The 20391-nt window shown below is 40.9% G+C and overlaps 1 protein-coding gene across 3 annotated transcripts; it reads right to left on the reverse strand.

Moving 5' to 3' along the window:
• Positions 1 to 148: 148 nt before the first annotated feature.
• Positions 149 to 18983, reverse strand: LOC108111994. 3 transcript variants are annotated; one of them, XM_017221906.2, is made up of 11 exons: positions 18846 to 18983; positions 17237 to 17385; positions 7556 to 7816; positions 3684 to 3790; positions 2484 to 2593; positions 2330 to 2408; positions 1975 to 2072; positions 1721 to 1912; positions 1516 to 1658; positions 1251 to 1396; positions 149 to 720 (listed from the first exon to the last, which is right to left on the reverse strand). In XM_017221906.2, exons 2-11 carry the CDS (start codon positions 17309 to 17311, stop codon positions 606 to 608), a joined length of 1326 nt encoding a protein of 441 aa, XP_017077395.1. In that variant the 5' UTR covers positions 17312 to 17385; positions 18846 to 18983; the 3' UTR covers positions 149 to 605. The 3 variants fall into 3 exon arrangements, with proteins under 3 accessions (XP_017077395.1, XP_017077326.1, XP_017077254.1); XM_017221837.2 differs by having other exon boundaries at positions 149 to 1396; positions 7571 to 7816; positions 18846 to 18982; XM_017221765.2 differs by having other exon boundaries at positions 149 to 1396; positions 18846 to 18982.
• Between the last annotated feature and the right edge of the window lie 1408 nt (positions 18984 to 20391).

Below are 20391 nucleotides of genomic sequence, written 5' to 3' on the forward strand. Positions count from 1 at the left end.
AAATTATTTATTCGGAATGATTTTAACCAGCTACCTTATAAGCTATCACTTTACATATACAAATTACCGGAAAACATTTTTTAAGCCAAAAAAACACCATACAGAACCCTGTCTGCATTGCCCAGCCAAATATAAACGAAAGGTAAACTTCTTTTTTAGTTTTTATTAAATTAAATGATTACCGTTTAAATTAATTACAAGTCGTACGTTTAACGCATTTGCCAAATTTTCACTTCTTAACATTTTAGACTATATTGTAGTTTTTATATTTTAAATTAATTTTGTTGGCCTGCCTTTGTTTATTTTTACAAGTAGTTGAAACATTTCACTAATACACATTCGTTCGCACTTATGACAGACTAATGACTTATGTTAAATGGTTGAATTAAAATTAGGCAAAGAGAACTTTAGTATGTTTAAGTTTAGTATTTTACAGCGGCATCGTCTCTTCGATCGTTTTTGGAGAAAATTTGGAAAACTTGCAGGGCGAGAATTTTCACTTAGTTATGTACATTTGAGACTCAAGTTCGAGAGATGGGAAGTTCTTAGCCTAGCTTATAGAATTAGTTTTCATTATTGTCGCGTTCTTATTGATTGGGATCTGATCATATATTACTGGGCGGTCCCCGATGGGCGCGCTGTCCGTGTAACGTGGAATGTCTAGAGCCTGGACGCGAATGCACAATTGCATAATCGTTATCGTTATCGATTGGCATCGACCTTCGAAGTACGTTGGATAAGTTTGGTTTTAATACAATACATTTCAAATTGCAGAAAATAGGGGATTCAAGGAAAATCTTCAAGACAGATTAGTTAGCAACTCTTTCAAATTGGCAGTTAGTTATCAGTTATCCCGATTGTCTGTTTTTATGAAGGGCGGAGAGTTAGTTAAAGAGATAGTTAGTTATTACCGGTAGACAAATGCAAATTACTATCGGTTAATTACAGTTGCAGTACTAGGCACGAAATGGTTTTTCATTCTAGGTTTTTGGATATTTCTGTTTTTGTGATCTGTTGTGTTGTAATTGTTGGCTGTCCAGGAGATATATACGTTACATAGAGATACGCAGATACAAGATACTTTGTTGGCATGCTTTTGTTTTGTTTTTGTGTGTTTGTGGCTCCACAGCTACCAGAAAATAATTTGCGAGAGCAGAACAGATGCATTTTGAAGTGTAGAATAGAGGTGTGTTTTGTGTGTTTTCTGTTTGTTGTTTGATTTTGTGGAGGCATCTTAATATCTATCAGACCTATTTGAGTGTATCGTGGAACCACCGCTGGTATAGCCCTTATGGGCATCCCTGCCGTGCAGAGAGTAACGGGATCCATACTGACTGCCATGCCAACTGCGGTAAGGATCGTACTCCTCGATGATCGATGGCTCCTTTTCGATAATCTGCAAATGTTCGATTTGGTAAGATTTATTGAGAGCAATGGGTTCAAAGAGGCTACACAGAAAAAAGATTTTGTATGAAAACCTTTTTTCCTATGCAACGACAATGTTAGATTTATTACCTCTGTATTAGCACAACTGCAGCTCATGGCAGTGCACAAGAAGATGTTCATCAGCAGCATGATCAGGAAGAGTACGCCCAGGGTGATGGTCAGCCACAGCAGCCAACTGGGTCGGATGCCATCCTCGCAATTGCCCGATATTACTGTCCAGATGTAAGCATATAAATATCATAAAAAACCAACACATTTCATCGACTAAACTCACATCTGGCCTCAGCGGGATCGAGCACAAAGACCGTAGTGCCAGCCAAGCTGGAACCTTCCTCATTTGGACCAAATTTCCGCGGTCCATTTGTGCCCTTGCCAAAACCAGCCAGGGCCACATCGTTGCAGTCATCGATCTCCACACATCGACCATAGCACTGAATCACATCGCACTGCAGATGCACCTCGGATCCTGAAAGTAGAGGAGAGAAAGTTATAATCTACTAGCCTGGAGTGCAGAATTCCATGTCTTACCCTCGGGGAACTTAAACATCGAGGTGAGCACCGCCTCGGCAGCTCGTCCATCGGCTGTGGGCACAAAACGACTGATGATCTTCGAGTCATATGGGCAGCTTTAGGGGAAATATAAATTTCAAGTTAGAAATATGCTTACAGTGGAAAAAATTAAATTAAATCTTAAAAACAAGAATATTTTATTGGATCTAACAGATACTTTTGAAAATAAGTTGAGGTTTCTAAGTTAAATAATGTTGAAATCTTCTTCCCAACACCACTTATTTTATTACCCAATTTCAAAATATAAACTAGCATTAAGTTTATGAAATTTTTATAATTTTTATTTTATGACAAGAGGGGGGACAAATCTTACCCGCTGTCGTCGGTTAGCTTCTGTGTATTGTTCTTCTTGTCAAAGGCAAAGCAGTTGCCCACACGCAGGCCGTAGGTATCTGGGGAAGGCAATATAAGAGCACAGCATTAAGTACCGAATCTGAAAAGGAGCCCAGGGGCTGTAGACTACCAACCGTTTGGCTTAGAGAACTCGGCGCGGATCGTGTACTTATGCCCGTAGACCGTCTCACGCACTCGGTGATCATTCTCCAGGAACTTGAGCACCACATGGGCATTGTCATCGCTGAGGTAAATATGGAGTGGGAAGAGTATGTTTATTAAGGGTTATATAACTAGGTGGGGGACTAACGGCCCTGTAATTACTCCGTATGGCAAAGGGGCTAATTAAAAGCATAGCCAATAGACCCAAAAGCTTTGGGCGAAGCTGCAATTGTAAATGCAATTGCAAGTTCTGCAATTATGCAATCGCAATTGCCGGTCATTGCGCTATAGACAGTTGCCTTTGTGGGCCAGATAGGCAGCGATACAAATATGTGTAGTACACACGTCTAAAACTATTTGTTGTTCGCCTTGTACACCGGCTGGCACGATTTTTATGTTTGCGTTTACCACACAAATTCTGTTAACAATTTCTTTGCTTTTTTCCGGGCTTAACAGAGCGCAACGTTTTGGAAAACCGTTTTTAATGCCATTTTCATTTCCCATCCGAGGTTTTTGTATCAGTAGCAGCTAAAGCGGCAGCAGCAGCAGCACCAGCAACCCAGTGGTGATTTTTACTGAGAAATACTTGCGTAAGTCGCAGTCGAGCAAAGTCATTGGCATTATGCAAATGAGCCGCGAGGCGAGAAGGTAAATTAAATTGTTTTTCGTTCACCTCAAGATGATTATCGGGCCCCTCAAGACCGTTTACCGTTAATTGAACTGCTGCCCAGTAAGCACTATAAATTTGTTTGATTATTCTGCCTTTTTGGGAATTATTCTCTCTTATTTTCTCGCATTTTTTTTTTGGTTCTGACAAAAGAGGTGATTGAGTGAAAGAATCGTAGAATTGTTGCCCAAAGCTCAATGGCCTTGAGTTATAATTCTGCTAGAAGCAGAAAGAAATGCGAACAATGGCAAATGGTGGGTTAAGAGCAACACCTACATGCCTGCATCCACCAAATCGATGTCCATCCATGGTCAGCACAATTTGCTATTTGAGATCATTTGTTGTATGCCGCTGCCGCTGCCGCCGACGAGTCTCTAGAAATTGGCCAGCACTTGGGTCTGACGGAAGCTTGACCGAAAAATTACAGAACATACGGAGCACAAATCGGAGCCGAAACAGAACTTAAGTGCAATTGTCTAGACAGGTTAAGCATTCGCCGACTTACCGCGCAAAGCCCGATTTGCCACAGGTAATCACATAAAACTTATCGTCCGCCAATTCCAGAGTCTTGTGCACACGCACGGCCAGTTGGATGGAACGCTCCTCGGTGCGCTGCGGGGGATTCAGAATCGAAGGATGGAACGGGGGAGGGGAAAGTTCATTTAATTGCCGGTTATTAAAAGTTTATGCCCATGACGTTAATGTTGATTGGTTGGAAAAGCCGAGTTAGGTCCCAATTTATGCTCAAACCCAGCTCAGGCTTTGCCTATAAAACAGGAGCATAAGATTTCTAGCCGACTGTCGGCACTTGCAAAAACATACTCGCATGTATTCTAAGTCTAAGATCTAACTTTGATTTTAGATACCAATACTTTTATGCAATTTTTATGAATTTTTTAAGTGGTCTGCCACGAAATATTTTCCAGAAAATGGAATATATTAGCTATTTTTATTTAGTATTACTAATAAAACTTTAGCCCATTTTGTAATAAATTGTATCTCGGCTAGACATCTAAGCTTTTAAAAAATGATTTCTGAAATTTATTCTTTTCAAGGTTTTTATAAATTTTAGATACTTTAAACCAATATTTAATTCTCCTTTTAAGACTCACTTAAAATAAAGTTCTGGGTTTTTCTTTTAACCAAAATCAAGGATAATGTTCATAAGTTTCTTTGACTGTAAGTGGCTGCCACACGACCATGGCTGCAACTTGCACTTGTGGCATGTTAATTGTCACATGATGCAATCGCACAACGAGGAAATGCAAAATGCCGCCAAGTGTGACGCATTTTCCAGTTGCTTATTTTCCCCTTAGCGTTTTCCCCTGACTCTGATTGCTTTCTGTTGGTTTTCTTAAATATGCTGCTCATGCTTATGCTCATGCAATGGGCTATCATGGATTTCGGTAATTATTTTAGAATCATTTTGAATATCATCTGCAGCTGGCTTGTGCAGCGGTATGTGACTTCAGATGGGCAACTGTTCCAAGAATCTCTGCGCGCTCGACTGGCTAAGATTTTCCGCGGTAATTGCTCTAACTGTTGCCTAAGGCTGAAACTGAGGTATTTTGTAATCTTTTTTTCCGATATTATATACCGACCTTGACCCGCAACAGCTTTCCATAAAAAGATGTACAAAAAAGTACAAGTTTCTTTGTCACTTCTGTGTGGCTTACATCGCCTTTACACCAGCTGGCAGTCAAACCAGTTTGCATTGCCCAGTAAATAAGTGTCAATGAATGTGAGTAAATAATACTTGGGTGAGTAAATATTTATATATATATATTATTTTATCTTGCTGTTATTGGTTTAATCGTACGCCTCCACTGTTCAGGGTATTAAAGCGTTGATGAATGGGCTGGCTTGATTAGAGTTTGGTCAGTGGCTGGTAGTTAAAGCGGTTAGCAAATAAACACAACATATCGCAGTGGTTATAAATAAATACCTTGGTTTCGGAGGAGAGCTCTAGCTCTCCATTGGTGGGTAACGTTGTGATGTCACAATCCGTTGGCCAACTCATGCATCACGCAGTTGCATGCCACAGCGGATGAGCTCATTATCAGGTTATTATCAAAAGCCAAAGAAAATGGCAAAGTTGATTCCCCCCTCCTGCCTAGTAAGTTCTATGAGCGACTCCCCATTAGCCGACTAAATGTGTTGAAATTGCCTGATGGCAAATTATCTTACGGCCCCTGCCTACTACAGTCTTCGGTTATTGCATTCGCAATTAACATTTAAATGTATATAATGGTGCTAGACAAAGAACCATTGCTACTTCCATCATCAAATAATGGCAAACAATCTCGACCGGGGCAACCCACTCGCGCAGCAGCTTTAGCGAAAATAGAAATAATAACAATAATAGAGGCCGTAATAAGAAATAAGTTCAAGTACGCCAGCCACAATGCCGTCTTGAACTTTATGTAAAAATTGTTGGGCGTCTTGGCCATTGTCAGCGCCAATTTCATGCTCTGCCAGCTGCGCTGGAGCAGTTTCAGAGATACGATAGGGAGGCGGGAGAGGAATGGAGAGTGGGCAGATGAGGGAGTCGAGGGCGAAAGTGCCCGACTGCAGTCGGCATTTCGTCTGGCCAAGGTCAGATGCGAAGGCATTTCGCTCTAGCAATTAAAGCCGCTCGAAAAATATTTGCCAAGAAATAGAATCAAAATTGCTGCCGCAACAAAAAACATTCTTTTGACACAAATTCCACGCAGCCGGCACAACAATAGCACAACATCGGATTCAACATCCACATCATAGCCAACAACAACGGCTTGGAATGCTGTCAAAGTCGAAGCGTGGAAAGCCGTGTCTGGGCATGTGAAATCCGCCGTCTGCAGTTGAAACTAGACGCCGGCGCAAGCTGCCAAGGCACTCCCTTTCAGAACAGCCAGCTAACATTAAGGTACAGTGAAGGTACGAAAGTGAACTTATCAAGAGTCATAAAGTCTTAAGAAGTTGGTTTTAGCCATGAGTACTATTGGTTTAATTTAAAAAACGTTTAGTTTTAGAATTCAAATAACGAAATATTTATAATTTTAAAAAATGTCTAACATATCCATTCCTTACTGTACTGAACTGTATACATAAACAGCCAGTGCATGCGTGTTGGTGTACACGTAAAAATAAAATTCAAGCCGCAGTTGCGATAAGCGTGATTTAATTTTATGGGGGACCTCCCCTTTTTTTGTTCGCATCCCGAAAGGAAGGTGGGCCTTGAAGCTGCGAATCTCCCCATCATCGAAAGCCGGGCTCTAGTTTTATTTCAACAGACAACAGTCTGAAGAAGAGCGAGAGGTATATAAAAATGGAATACAGGGTGCGGCCCTTCGGATTTGACATTGCAATTAATAATGTTGTATGTGCTTGTACTTATAAGCATCTGGCAGCCTCAGACCCATGGATATGGATAATTTGCATTTCAACGCATTTGGTAGTGGGCCACAGGCCAATCTGTACGGGATGGCTATGGCTAATGCGATTTACCTTTTGTCTGGCAATTGTTCGAGTGCGTGTACGAGGTGGAAAGCCGGACCAGACCCACACGGAATTGCAGTCGCCGCCTGTCAACGCCTGTGATGCACGTAGGATTAAACTTGATTTTTATTGCCATCGTTACTATATAGACTGACTGCAAAGTCGACGGCGACCAGCCAGAGTCTTTGCTGATTTGCGTTGATTTGGGGCCAAGACTCAAGTACACGGCCGATAGGCGGTCTCAAATTTATGCGCATGCGTGCCCTTTTTAGCCAGACAAGGTCTCAGCCTCAGACTCTACCATCAAGTCTCTCAGTCTCCAGTCTAAGATCTCTCATTGCGACTGAGGCTTGGCTGGCTGTCTGCTGTCTCGGATCGGCAGTTTTCCAGCTGGCCAAAGATTGCCTCACAGTTTACAGTTGGTGGCTTTTCTTTTCAGTTGACTGCCTGAATTTTGGTGGTAATTTGCAAATTATACTCATTCCTTGACAAAATTAATTTGCAATTTGTCAAACGGTGGTTGGTAAACGAATGACTTAAGACACGAACTTGCTGGCTGCGTGAGTATCTGGGTGGAAATTGCTGGCAAAGCTGGTCTACTAAAGTGGTTTAACGTCTATCGGTTTGGGAAGTAGTTTGGTTGTCTTATATAATTTCTCACTCAATTAAATTCTCTAATTATATGATATTTGCTAAAAACTTCTGTAATGTTCTTATGGGACATTGTTTGCTTAGGAAGTAAAATACAGTTTTTCATGAACTTTGGGTTTAGTGACCCGCTAACTCGCTTCAATTTTGTAGTTTTAATGAGAACATCATATTTTGCAACCCCCAACAACATCAAGTTATGCATGTTTTAGTGATTAATATTGTTAGAAAAGCGGCAAGGGTTATGCTTACATTGCTTCCACTCACGTTGCTGACCAGGATACCGCAGTAATCGCTAGCGCCTTGCTTGGCCCACAGATTCAAGCTAAGGGCCACTGAGTCGCTGCCATCTCCCATGGCCATGCAGCCCGGTGTGCGGTAATCCCGAACGTGGACAGCTCCCGTATACCCGGAGCTCATCTTCACCTTGATGTTCATTGTGCCCGCCTTGCAAGTGGCCGTCACATGGGGAGCGAATTCAGATGGAGATGCCGGCGGTTCCTGTGTGGTGACCTGCAATGAATACAAAAGGCGAAAATCGTTAAGCATGTCTTGATTCTTCTTCGGTTAATAACTTTGACCCGATTTCTGGGCCATGGGAACTAACGCACTAACATGGCCAGCAAATTAATGCCAACTCATTGGACAAACACAGTGAAAACAGCAGCCACAAAGGAAAATTCAAATTAATTTTAAATGGTAAGCCAAAGAGTCAGCCGTAGTCGCAATTAATTGCAAAAAAGGCAAAGGCAGACCGCCCGTACCCGGAGATTGGCCAGAACTTTGGGCCAAGCACAGCTGCCAAAGTTCTGCACGTTTTGGGTCAGTTTACAGCTTACAGCTTAAAGCCGGTCGCACTGTCAAAGGCATTTGGCTCTAAGATAATTTATTGGCGTGCTCGACTTGGGCTGCTGTCGCTCCGTCGTGATAATTGAATTTGTGCTCCAGCTTTAGACCCACAGAACGTTAGGGAATGGCAGTGGAAAGAATGGAGTGATGGAGTGGGTACACAAGAAAAACTTGTCAAGCAAAAGGAGGAAAACCGAAAAACTTAAGACACGAACTGGTTTCATACTAAGTTGTCTATTTATCTCAACCAAAAGTCTCGTAAAAATAAGGATTCTTGATCAACTTATTCAACTTATATAACCTAAAAATCAATAATTTTTCAAGTGTAGACACTAGATAAGCCGCGCCAAAGTTAAGTAAGCCATGTCATGACAATCGCCCAGACGCCGCCTTTGTGGTCCAACTGGGCTCACGTTTCGCCGGCCCTCGGGCGCTGTCCAAATCAAAGGGGCTTCCCCCTTTCCAGCCTATTGCCTGTTGCTGACCCAGGCGAAAGGCCTTTGATTTATATTTACTTTCGAAAGGCAACAGCAGCAGCAGCAGCATCCCGTCCGCCCTTTGGCATGCCAAAAAATATGAAATTTGTGCAGTCATTGAAGCAATTAATTTTCCACTCGATCCTCCGCCCGCCGAGCTGCTACTGTGCGTCGTCAGGTGAAATGCAGCCAGGTGACCCAGTTTCCAGCTCCAAAACGCTGACAGAGAGCGGCAGTCAGTGCCAAAAACATGTTGGCCAGTGTGCCACTTTCTATGGCAACTAGAACATCCACTTTGCATGCCATCAGCAATTTATTGTATCTCAATGCGCCGGCCACTTTAATCCCAAACAAAATATATACGACTATATATAAAATGGAGAGACAATGACAATGCGATGGTGGATGGTGGATCCCCCAACATCTCCGCCGATCGGGAGTTCAATGCGCTGCGAGGGTCACATGAGTGGGTCCCCAGTACCCAGTACCCAGTCCCCAGTCCCCAGTCCCCAGTCCCCAGAGCATATGCAGCGAACTCCCATGACAATTTGTCGTTCGGCGAAAAGGCAATTGTTTTGCATGGATTTTAGCATTTTACGTTTTTCTTCTCGCCAACTGCAAGCGGCAGTCAATTAAAATAGCTTTTGCATGCTCGTTTCACTATCGTTTCGAGTGTGGCGGCGGCTTGTTAAAATAGCTAAACCAAAGTACAGCATTCGGCTTTTGTATTATGCAACACGCTCTGATTGTGGTTGGGGGTAAGCTAAAAAACAAAAAAAAAAAACAAAAACAAATTCAAACCCAAATACAATTAGACACTTGCACTGCCAGTCACGCCATGGCCAATGAGGCAGTGAGCCGCGGCATTTGGCTTGATGGATTTTCCCCGCAGGACACTACGGCCGAGTGATTTCTCACAAATTCCTTTTCCTTTCCGACCAACCAAGCAGCTAGCCAACCCACCACCAACAACCGACAAACATGCAAAATCGTATCGCAATATCGAAACGCAGCTGGAACCAGAAGTTTGGATACCCAAACCCAGACTTGCAGACTCGCCCAGGATCATTAAGTACGAGCCCCAGATGGAGGTGATTTATATGGCTGCAAGGGGTCAGGCCATAAACCAAAAGTGTTCAGCCCGCCGTATTTAAGCAGCTTAGCTATTAAGTCAAGTGACGTGGGCAATTAGTACAGGAAGGCCAACTCGTTTCTTTTCTTTTTTTTTTTATTTAGCCGGGGCAATTATCTGCTTAAGAATGACAAAACTGCAAGAGTTTAAGTGAAAAATGGGGTTCTGTCAGATGCGGTAGAAAGACCGCCTGGCAAATGCTCTGCACGGTGGGAAAATAAAGTTGGAGGTATTTAGCTTAATGATTTTATGGGTCCACTGATGCTGTTCTATCATAAAACCGGAATCGTATTTATGGCTCTGCAGACAAATGAATGTTATTGAATTTATTTCCTAGCTAAAGTGTAATAAAATCTGAACTAGCATAGAGGAAAGGCCTAATGGGCAGTGTTAGAGAAAGTAGTTTTTTAAATTTTTACTTCAGCTGAGTAAAGTATTGATGGATAGACATTTCAATTATGTAATTTAAAATCCTAAGGCAATGTATAAAATCATTTTTTTAAAACCTTTTTTATTTTAAGCAATTCCTGCAATACATCGAGTCAACAATAACACCTATAAACATAAAACTTTTTTGATTTTTACTTTACTTAGTTATTTCCTTTTAAGACTACTTTGACTAAAGTGTCCTGCCTTTACCATCGCTCTTTAATCTTAGGAATGAATGAGCTTAGACTCTGTGAGTGCCCAGAATCCATTCGATCATCCTTTAGATTCCCATGCCGAATTCGGGGCCTAAAAACTTGATCACCTCTCTGGCTAAGCAATTAAATGTGATTGTGATTTATGTGCACGGTTAATTCCACTCAATTTACTTTGCCAGCCCGCCTGGGTGTGTTTCCTTAACTTAAATATTTCGCAAGACCCAGTGACGCTTTATTATTTTATTTTTTTTGGATTTTCGATTTGAGATTTTAGTCGAGCGATACAATCGCCAGAGTCATAGTCATAGCCATAGCCATAGTCCAAGTGCAGCTGCACATAGTTGGCCAAAATAGATTGCCAAACATATTCCGATCGCTGGAAGTTTGAAAAAAAAAACATGTGCTGCCAGTTTGTCTTAGAAGCGAAAACAAAACTCGTGCATAACAAAAGGTGGGGAGTCGCAGTTGTTGGTTGTTGTTTTTTTTCAACATATTTCTCGTGCATTTGAATTTCCGCTATGTGGCGCTCGGGCAATAAAGCTCGGCTCGAAGTAAATTATAACATAAAGCCCGGGCCAAGCCTCACAAAACCCCAGACTAAGACTAAGCCGCGAGTTTTCGCGATGGCCAAAGAGTCCGAACCCGAAATGCTTGCTGATTGCAAATTGTCACGGTATTTTCGCTGGCAGCGCATAAATTGCCGTTTAACTCGCATTACCACAGTACTCGCCAGATGGGAACGTATTTATGTGCGGTTCGGCTTTGGCTTTGGCTTTGGCTTTTCGGCCAGAGCTTCAGCATCGCTGTTGGACCTGGCCGAAAAGCTTAATGAAGCTGACATCGCCGGTGGAAAAACCCGTTCCGGAGCTTTGCCTGATTATATAATGCAAAACGGCCAGACGAGTGACAGCTGAAAGGGTTTTTCCAACGGTTTTTCTTTATCTTTCGGTTAGCCAGGATGTTGGAGGCTCACAGATAGATAAACAACCAGCCAACAAGTAGGAAGAAAAGCCATGGGCAATTAATGTCGCGATGCGGCTTCAATTAAATTTCAATTGCCGGCGCGCTTTTTCCATTGATGTTCTGACGCGCTAATTCCATGGCACGTCGATGGTCCCTCGGTACCGGTTACCCACTATCCCCACCTGCTGGCCCCACCTTTTGACTCTGTCAGCGGGTCTGCACGTTCTGCGGCGGCGACCCTTCCACCACTCGGTGGGTCAATTGTGTGCCTCATAATGAAACGCTGTCGTACCACTAATATAATAATAAGCACTTGTTCGCCGCCTTTTTACCCTCCAAATAGCACAAAAAACGTCTAGCCTTTTGTTGGGTCTTTCTGAAAGGCCATCAATAAAAAAAAGCTTTGTAAATTCTTCAAAAAATATTGTTGAACAACATTCCAACGGTGTTCTTTGCCGGTTATTTATGTTGCTTATTTATCGATGGTCCGTAGAATCCAATTCCACAGCAGCAGTAGCCCTGGCCAATGTCTTGTTTTAATGAGTTTCGCTCTGACCAACTGGGAAATTATGCTAAGTACTTTCTATTCTCGGTGCTTACAAGGGCTGGCAATGTTTTGAAAGTTTTCTTTAATTGAATTAGCCTCCTTTTTCCGGCTTACAAGAGGGCAGCTGTTTCTTCTTAAAGTTATAATCACTTTTTAACCAAAATGCATCAAGCCCTTAAATTAAAAGCAAGATGAGTTCTGGAACTTAAGTGCAACTTCATTAAATGTTCATTTAAAGGTTTCTTTTGTTTACCATTTTTGGGTAAAGCTGATAGCCACCATGACTTGTAGGGTTTTTTTATTCGAATTAGCCTTATTTTGGTAGCCAAAAGTTCTTATCATCCTAAACTACTTTGGTTCTTAATTTAATTAGAGGTCGCTTTGTACTTAAGTACTGCGCTCCAAATGTAAGAAGTAGCCTATTACGATTTCCAAGGTCCAGTCAATAAGAGTAACTTCATGCCTACAAAATTACAGCCAAAATGTAATCTTATAATTGTCATTTTTGCAAAGTTTAAAGGTTAGCTCAACCATTACCCCAAAAAACTAATCATCAGAAACGTTGACTGCCATTCCATCTTCAGAACTTCTCCCAATAAAAAGGTCATGTGAAGTGCATTAGCAGTCCAAACTTTCATTTCAGATTTCAAGAAGATATTACCCCTTAGTCATCGCTTATTTGATTGAAACAATCGCTTATCGTGATTTTGAGTTGGCTTCAAAGTTGTCACACTTTCTTTGACCATCGCCTTAATTGCTGTCAAAAGTTTGGCTGCACGAAAAACCCATTCCGAAAAAGTAGTTCCCAGCAGCCGAACTTAAAAACCCAAAAACAAAAACGAAGAAAAAACACCCCTCGGTGTGTCTGCAATTTTCATAAATGTGCACTTTCCATGCGCATCATCTTGGACAGAATTTGAAAGCCAAGTCAGCCCCATACTGAGTTGAAAATTACCCAAAAAGCCCTGGGCCTCAATGACAGTCGGCCGTGCAGCGACGAGGAAAGCAGAACTGGGGAATAGTTTTTCCCATTAGTTTCGAATAAAACCTACTTTTACCTCAGGCCTCGAAGCTGGAGCAGAAAAACAAAGGTAAAAACAATTGCTAAATTGTTTTTTTTTTTTTTTTTGTATGCTGACTGACAGACCGACGGAGAACGCAGAGTAGCAGAGAAGCAGAGCAAACCTGCAGGTGAACACAATGCAAGTTAATCAAATAATGAACATGTGCTAGCTAGCCCAGCCGCAGGCAGTGTCAGCAAAAGTCAAACAAAAGAAAGAACTTTCTCCGTACTGAGCCAGTGTACAACTAGCGACCACCGATGACCCAATATGCCAAACACTTTTGCATAAATTTTAATGAATTTCACGCTACACCGATCCGAGCAGCATTGAGCAAAATAATTCGCACTGTGAGATCAACGCGGCGTTAAATTGCGCCAACTCAGTGGCTCGGATATGCCAAGCGGATTGGTTTGATCTCATAGAACTAGCTTGGTAGCGCACCAGTGATGCCAGCAATATTTATAAAGCAATCATTAAAATATACAAAAATAAATAAATATATTTGAACAATATGACCAGAAAAAGCTACCATAAATCTATAAAAACTAATTGCTAAAACTAAACTAATCTCTTAAAATTTATAGTTTAATCTTACTTAAAATATTATAAAGTCTCATGAGTCATTTTTATGTTTAATATAAGAAACACATCTCTCCATAAAAAACTCACACTATTTCGTGCTAAAATCTTTCGTCGTTGACATAAACATGCAATTTTTGTTAGCCATTTCCTTCTGGCCAACTCCCCGAGATGTATGACCGAAGAGCCATAGAATCTAACTGCGCACACTCAATCTAATGGCCCCAGTCGCGGCAAGTCGACATCTTCTTGGCCATCAAGCGAACGGCAATGGCAACGGCTTCCTGTCCAGGGGCCAGACATCAGAATGAGACCTCATAGACCGATACTACTAACCCAGTGCTGTGATCTTGGCGTTGCGTGCAGTGACCAAACTGGTTGCTCTTCTAATTGCCCCGGTCCCTGGTGCGTGGCGATCGGTTTGAATGGAGACGAGTGCCAAGTCCCGGCCAGAACTGCAGTTCACCATCACTTCATTGCACCCGGCATTTTGTGGTCAATATGCAGTGGTCTTCGTAATGCTCATATTTTCTGTTAATTGGAGCATAATGGCCATTGGCTTAAGGCCCGATATTCATTGGCATTCTGCGGTTATCAGCGCGGCCAAACAAAAAGTAAATAAATCCCGGATCAATTTGATAAAACCATCCCGACCAACTGTATCTGCCTGTATCTGGCACAAACCGTTAGCGCTTATACTCGTAAAATACAGAAAGAAACAAAAACTAAATAAGAACTTTAAGAATTTCAATGAAATGGCCGAGACAATCAACGAGTTTGTTGTCTAAGTCTTTTGTTAAGCAGCCGCTAGATGCTTCCCTGCTAAATTCTCGGTCGCTGGCTCATCTCAAGTTCTAAGAATAATTTATATACGCGACTTAGTCCGAGTAAACAATGAATCATATTTTTGAGTACATTCATACGCATATTAAAGTTTTTAGCTTTTATTTTTTGTTTTTACTTTGCCAGCGGGCAACCGCAGCAGTAATTCAGGCAGGGTAGAAGATATAGAAAGAGAATCGGGGGGCAGGAACTTAAGACCAGTGTGGGGCACTTCAATTGGCTTTTGGCAGCCGTTGTGAAGCACGTGCTTGTCAGTCGAGAATGGCTTTGCGGTTTATTTTGATACCCTTGCTGGGGAAACACACCAAGTGGGTAGCTCAAGTTTCTCTGCTCTAGGCAAGAGCTAGTTTCTTTTTACGTCGTGATTGGTATTTGTAGAGCAAACAAGACTTCCTATCATCAATCGTACTTCAAATTTGAATTTTTGCAATAATAGCAAATATGGTTTGGCTTAAAGTTGGTTGAGTTGTTGAGCCGTTGAGTTAATTTTAAAATTATTTTTCTTCTTTTTTTTATATTAGTTCTAAGATATAAATTCCTAAATTGTTTTTATAACATATTTGATGAACGGCTAACTGATTGGGTTTGTGTAAAGTAAACTTTATGCTCTGTTAACTTGGGAGTTACTAACCCTTTTGGCAGCTGCTTTTTTTAAATTAGATCGAATTTCCTTAGCTCATCCTGAAAAGAGTTTGAAAAGACCACTTAGCTCCATAAATTTGTTTAATCCCCAATGTTCCAACCGCAACACAAGCTACCTGTGGTCGCATTCAAAGCGTCACTTCTGACCAAATACGCCAGATTCTTGTTTGGTTTTATTTTCTGTATATTTTTTTTTCATAATTTTTACTTCATATACCGAAACGTAGTTGTTGGTGGGATGTTTTCGTTCTCTTATATGGTTGCCGGCAGGCCAAAGCCATGACGACATGGCGATAAAAAACGAAGTCGCTCGTTATATACACACATTTACGTATGGATATGCCATATATTCATATTGTATTGGATGGCTTCGAGAATTAGCATATTTCATTCGCTTTCAGCTTATTTCTGTTGGTGTGCGCTGACATTGAAACTGATTTTAATGGCCCGTAACAACAAAAACATGGCAATGACAATACTGCGATGTCAACAACAACAAGTACACGCACTCGCTAATGTGCAAGTCAATATATTTGACACCACAAAGAAGGCGTCAATTAAAATGAGTTAACCGCCGTCTAACTTTGGGCATCTCTATGTCAAATCGATAGTGTACTGGGCATATTAATTAAAGAAAAAGAGAATATAAAAAATCCTACCTACTGGGCTTTGTGCTAACAACCTTTTGGGGTAACTGAAAACCAACCGAAAAAGGTGGTAGTTCATTTATTGTTTAATGAGTGTGAAAAGCGGGATGGCCGAGTACCGTAAGGCAGCGAAGTTTCAATTTTAAACAACACACTTAACACGCACACATGCGGCGAAATTTACTTTCGCATAAGCTGTTGTTTACATGGGTATTTCTGTCTGACTTTTTCGCCAGACGCTGCCCGGCGATGGGTAAACTTATATCATCAACGTCATCATCATCAGCATTCCGTCAGACTTCATCATCATCGCCAACAAGATGATAATTACCTGAAAGACTGCGTTTTGTTTGCCGTTGCTTTTACGTATGCTTCAAGGTTTTGTGAGTTTTGTGAGTTTTGCATTAACCAAAAAGCCAACTGACTCGGGCCGCGCTGTCTCTGTTTTTTCTGTACTTGAAGTTTTTGAAGCCGAGCTGTAGGCCGATTGTTTGCCAAGCCCAGAGAGCGAATTTCAACGCCCACGCCTCGAAACCCGGCATTTTATGATGTCATTTTCTTCAGCGGCCGCTGACTTCGACGGATAGTTCAACATACCCGTTATCAATTTTGGTGGCAGGAGTGGGCAGCGGCAAGGGCGGAACTTGTCTAAATGTTAATGCCAAAATGTCAGGAAATCGGTTGACCACTCGAAAAATCAAAGAGTCTTTGACACTTTATTTTTTTTTCTTTACTTCTTCTTATTCTTATTGTAAAAGTATTTTAGGTGGCTCAGAAAAATAAATCTTAATAAAACTAAAATATATTTGAAATTTATTAACCTCTTAAATTCATTTTTGAATTATTTTTGGTATATAAATAATAGTTTGTGGAAAAGCGTGCTTGATCCAAACAAAATTTATAGCTTTGAGCAGTCGTGAAAAGTGCAGAAAATTCCCCAGAAAAGACTGACCAAATCCAGACTTGAACTAATTTTTATTGATGCCAAGCCCTAGCAACTCTCACCAAGACAGATTTGTGCCATTTCATAGGAAAACTGAAAACTGAAATCGAACCAAGCCAAATCAGAAATGAAACCAAAACCCAGAGAATTCCTGAAGCGCTCACGAACAATGGATCAATTTTTAGGGGGGTCAAGATGAAGGGCAAGGGGGCGCACAGTTGGGTAAAAGTTAAGATATCGGTCAGTGGCACATTTGGAGTATGACTACGGGTAGGCGGGGAATCGGAGCACTAAGCCTGCCCGCAGAGTTATAGTTATGACCATGGCTCTTTGCCATGGATGGCAATTGCTATTGCTATTGATAAACTGGTACAGCTGCAGTCAATGTGGAGTTCATTAATTTGTCTGCCCTGGAAAATTGCCGTGGAAAATCCACAGGCACTGTACGACCCAAGAAGCCATGAAAATGGTAGAAATGGTTGGTAAAGCAAGAAAGATAGTAGGGCCGGGCAGTTAACCCCGTTTTCATGGCCGTCGCAGAACATTATTGTATGCAAATGAAAAGTGAAATGTCCAGAAAGTGGTCTAATTATCTTTCACTTACCTGTCCAACCAGCAACAGCAGCACGGGCAGGAGCCATAGGCCCTGGTTTTGTGGCCTCTTGCCTGTCATCGTCATCACGAGTTCGCTTCCTAAGTCTTTCGTTTGTGCCTTTGTTCGCGGTTGTAGTAGTAGTGTATCCTTTTGGGCAGCTGCAATTACCCGGAACGTTTATCACCCAATTGAGCAATTGTGCAATTGTGCCTGGCGCTGATTATAGCCCACTTCATGCAACTCACGCAGTTGTCAAGCTGCAGCTGCATTCCATTCGATAGTTTTTTTATTTGTTAACTCTCGTTCCTTCTAAAATTACTCATCCGTTGTGGAGGGATGACTCAAAGTAACTACTGAGAACAAAAGCTAAACCGAGTTGAACTGAAATGAGCTTCCCTAAGTTATTTTGCGATTTATCACCTCGTTTTCATCTCGACAGCTGCACTTTTCAAAGCAGCTTGAGATGATTTCAAGATTTCGGGGGTCATAACTTTCTATGAAATTTTTTAACTACGCAAACGTGACACGAGTGCATCGGTTTTCTAATCTTTTAATATGCCCTTTTTTGATCTGATTAGGTTTTTTTTTTCTAAGCCATCTCATCCAATTCTCACGTATTTCGATTTCGTTTTCGACTTGACCCCGACCCGATTGAGCCGCCTCAAATAAACTTCAAAGATTGGAGTTTACTCGGAAAAGGGTTTCGCAAATCAAATGAAACAATGAGTTGGAACACCGCAAACGAGTTTGCGTGAAAAAATATATTTATTTGCCGAGCAAAGAGCACAAAAAACAGCTCCGACTTACGTCATTTGCTGGAAATGTGACATAAAAGCCAAAAGTCCAAAGCAATCAGTAAAAAATGGTGACATTTGTGCCAAATGTGATACAGATATTAAATATTTATGTTCAAACTAAAGATCAATGTCTAACATGTACGTACAAAGAGTGTGCTTAATTTATGCTACCATGTTTTTGTGACTAAAAGTTATTTATGGCCAGCATATGTGATTTATTTAGCTTTTCTAACAGCAAACTCAAGCGGAAACGCCTGACACACCTACACACGCAGTTCTGAGCAAATATTCTCAAACAACTCTTTAATTAAAGCATTTTCATGCACCTGGGCAGTAGAATGCAATACTTAAGTCAGCCCAAAGCTTTGAGCAAAAAAATTAGTCATTTTTATTAGCTAATGAAAAAACTTGGCTATCAGCAGAAGCTGCATCTAAGAGAGTTAAGTTTTGAGCTAAGAGAATCGTTTTTAAAAGAGAATGAGACTAACTGAATAAACCAGCAAATTCGCGCAAATTCCAGGCATTAAAAAAAATAACTTATTAAGTTTTAACTAGCTACTCATCTAGTTAAAGTTATTTGCATGAAGTTGGCTATAATCAGCGGTAGTTTTCCATTATTAAATATCATTTGTTTGGTTAGTTTTTTGTTCACTTTAAAGTTTGTACATTTTCATTGCTCTTTTCAGCAGAGCGACGTGTGAGCAACACGTGAAAACAAGTTTTATGCAACAGCTCATTGTTTACTTATTGTTGTTCGAGACGTTAATTAAATGTGTTTATTTATTCGAAAAAGTTGTTTTTATTTGCTATTACTCAGCTACCTGCACTCCGCACAGAAAACCAAGGTTCTAACTTTTCAAAGCGCGTAAAACTTTAAAAATTAAAAAATGATTTTAGACGTAAACTTTCCGCTTGACACGTTGACGACTCGAGAGTTTGTTGGCAACTGATTTCCAGAGACGGAAATCGCTCTAAGCCAAGCTTTGCTGTTTCAGCTTCGCTGCTTGTTTTGTTTTTCTGTTTTTGTCAATGCTCTCTCTCCATCTCTCTCTCTCTTCTCTCTCTTTTCTTTCGCTTATGGCCACATCTTCGTTTGTTTTGGCCATTTTACTTTGTCTGTTAATTCTGACCATTAAAGGAGTTACCACATCGTTAGAAAAAGAATTCAAGTTATGTCTTTGGCGCCCAAGCAATAGCTCTCTGGGCTTTGGCCCAGTTGCTCTCTCTATTTATATCAATTCGCCACGCTAACTGATAAAAATATTACAATGTGCGTCGGTATCTAGGAGAGTTTTCACTGAACAAAATTATGAAACAAATCCGCAAGCAAAAAACAGTTTTGGACTTGTCCAAATTTACCTTAACCTTATTTAAAGGCAATCTTGGGGCAACCTTGATTGCCAAACGGTATAAATGTTATTTTTAAAAATAATAATATTATTTGAGAAAAGGAACGATAAAATGGCAAATACAAAAAATATATTTTTAAAGCCCTTTTTGCAAGGAAAAAATTGAAAGTTAACACCCAAAGCAAGGCAGCCAAGTGCTTTATTAATGAAACATTCCTTTCTCAGTGTATGTTGTAGTGGTAGTTGTTGGAATTTGTAGCGTAACGCAGACTTCAATGAATCGATATGCCCGCAGGTTTCCCTTACTCACGCATGCGCCTTTCCTACTAATGGGGTGGCGAACTTAAAAAGAGAGCCGTTAGTGTTGGCAAATGTTTCAAAAGTAACGGTTATTTCAAGGATTTCTTGGAATTTATCAATGAAAAATTAAAGTATCTTAAATAACACTTAAATTTCTAATTGAACTTAAACTTGTTAACCCTTAATAGTTATTTTCAGGCCACATTTTCCGGTTAAATTGTATATAAATTTAAATTTGTTCTACTCTCTTTTCTAAACTCTCTCTCTCTAAATTGACTCTCTCTCTCTTTTCGTACTCACATGCCTTTACATTCCTTTTGGTGGGAAACTCTTGGACGAAAAGCCCACTCACTCGCTCAGTGAAAATTTCATCACCGCCGTTGACAGTTCAGCCAAAATTCTCTAGCTCCACATTAATTCGCCCAGCAAAATCTCAAAATTATCTAAACTACATTTTGTGTTCACTTTTGATCATTCAAAATCATCGCTTAGCGTTCATTGGCCATTCAAGTGGAAATTCAAGCGCCCAAGCAGGAAAACTCAAGTGGATTTCTTGCTTTTTAACGGTAAAGAAAAGGGCAATTGCCAAAAAATCGAAACACGGCTAAAGTGAAGAAAAAAAATATATAAGAAATTTCTGTATCAGCTAGTCAGCGTTGTTTGCACCGAATGTGAGTGTGTGCGTGTCTGTGTGTACTTTGTGTGCTGTGGGCTTGTG

Source organism: Drosophila eugracilis, unplaced genomic scaffold (genome assembly GCF_018153835.1).
Source record: "Drosophila eugracilis isolate 14026-0451.02 unplaced genomic scaffold, ASM1815383v1 contig_75, whole genome shotgun sequence".
Classification (NCBI taxonomy): Eukaryota; Metazoa; Arthropoda; class Insecta; order Diptera; family Drosophilidae; genus Drosophila; species Drosophila eugracilis.

What these genes read in the sequence shown, in the direction of transcription:
- LOC108111994 (XM_017221906.2), bottom strand. Translation starts at nt 17,311, where the DNA reads ATGACGATGACAGGCAAGAGGCCACAAAACCAGGGCCTATGGCTCCTG. An exon ending in AAGCTAACCGACGACAGCGG is followed by an intron (nt 2,073 to 2,329) that starts GTAAGATTTGTC and finishes TTTCCCCTAAAG; the next exon opens with CTGCCCATATGACTCGAAGA. An exon ending in TCCACGATACACTCAAATAG is followed by an intron (nt 721 to 1,250) that starts GTCTGATAGATA and finishes CGTACTTCGAAG; the next exon opens with GTCGATGCCAATCGATAACG.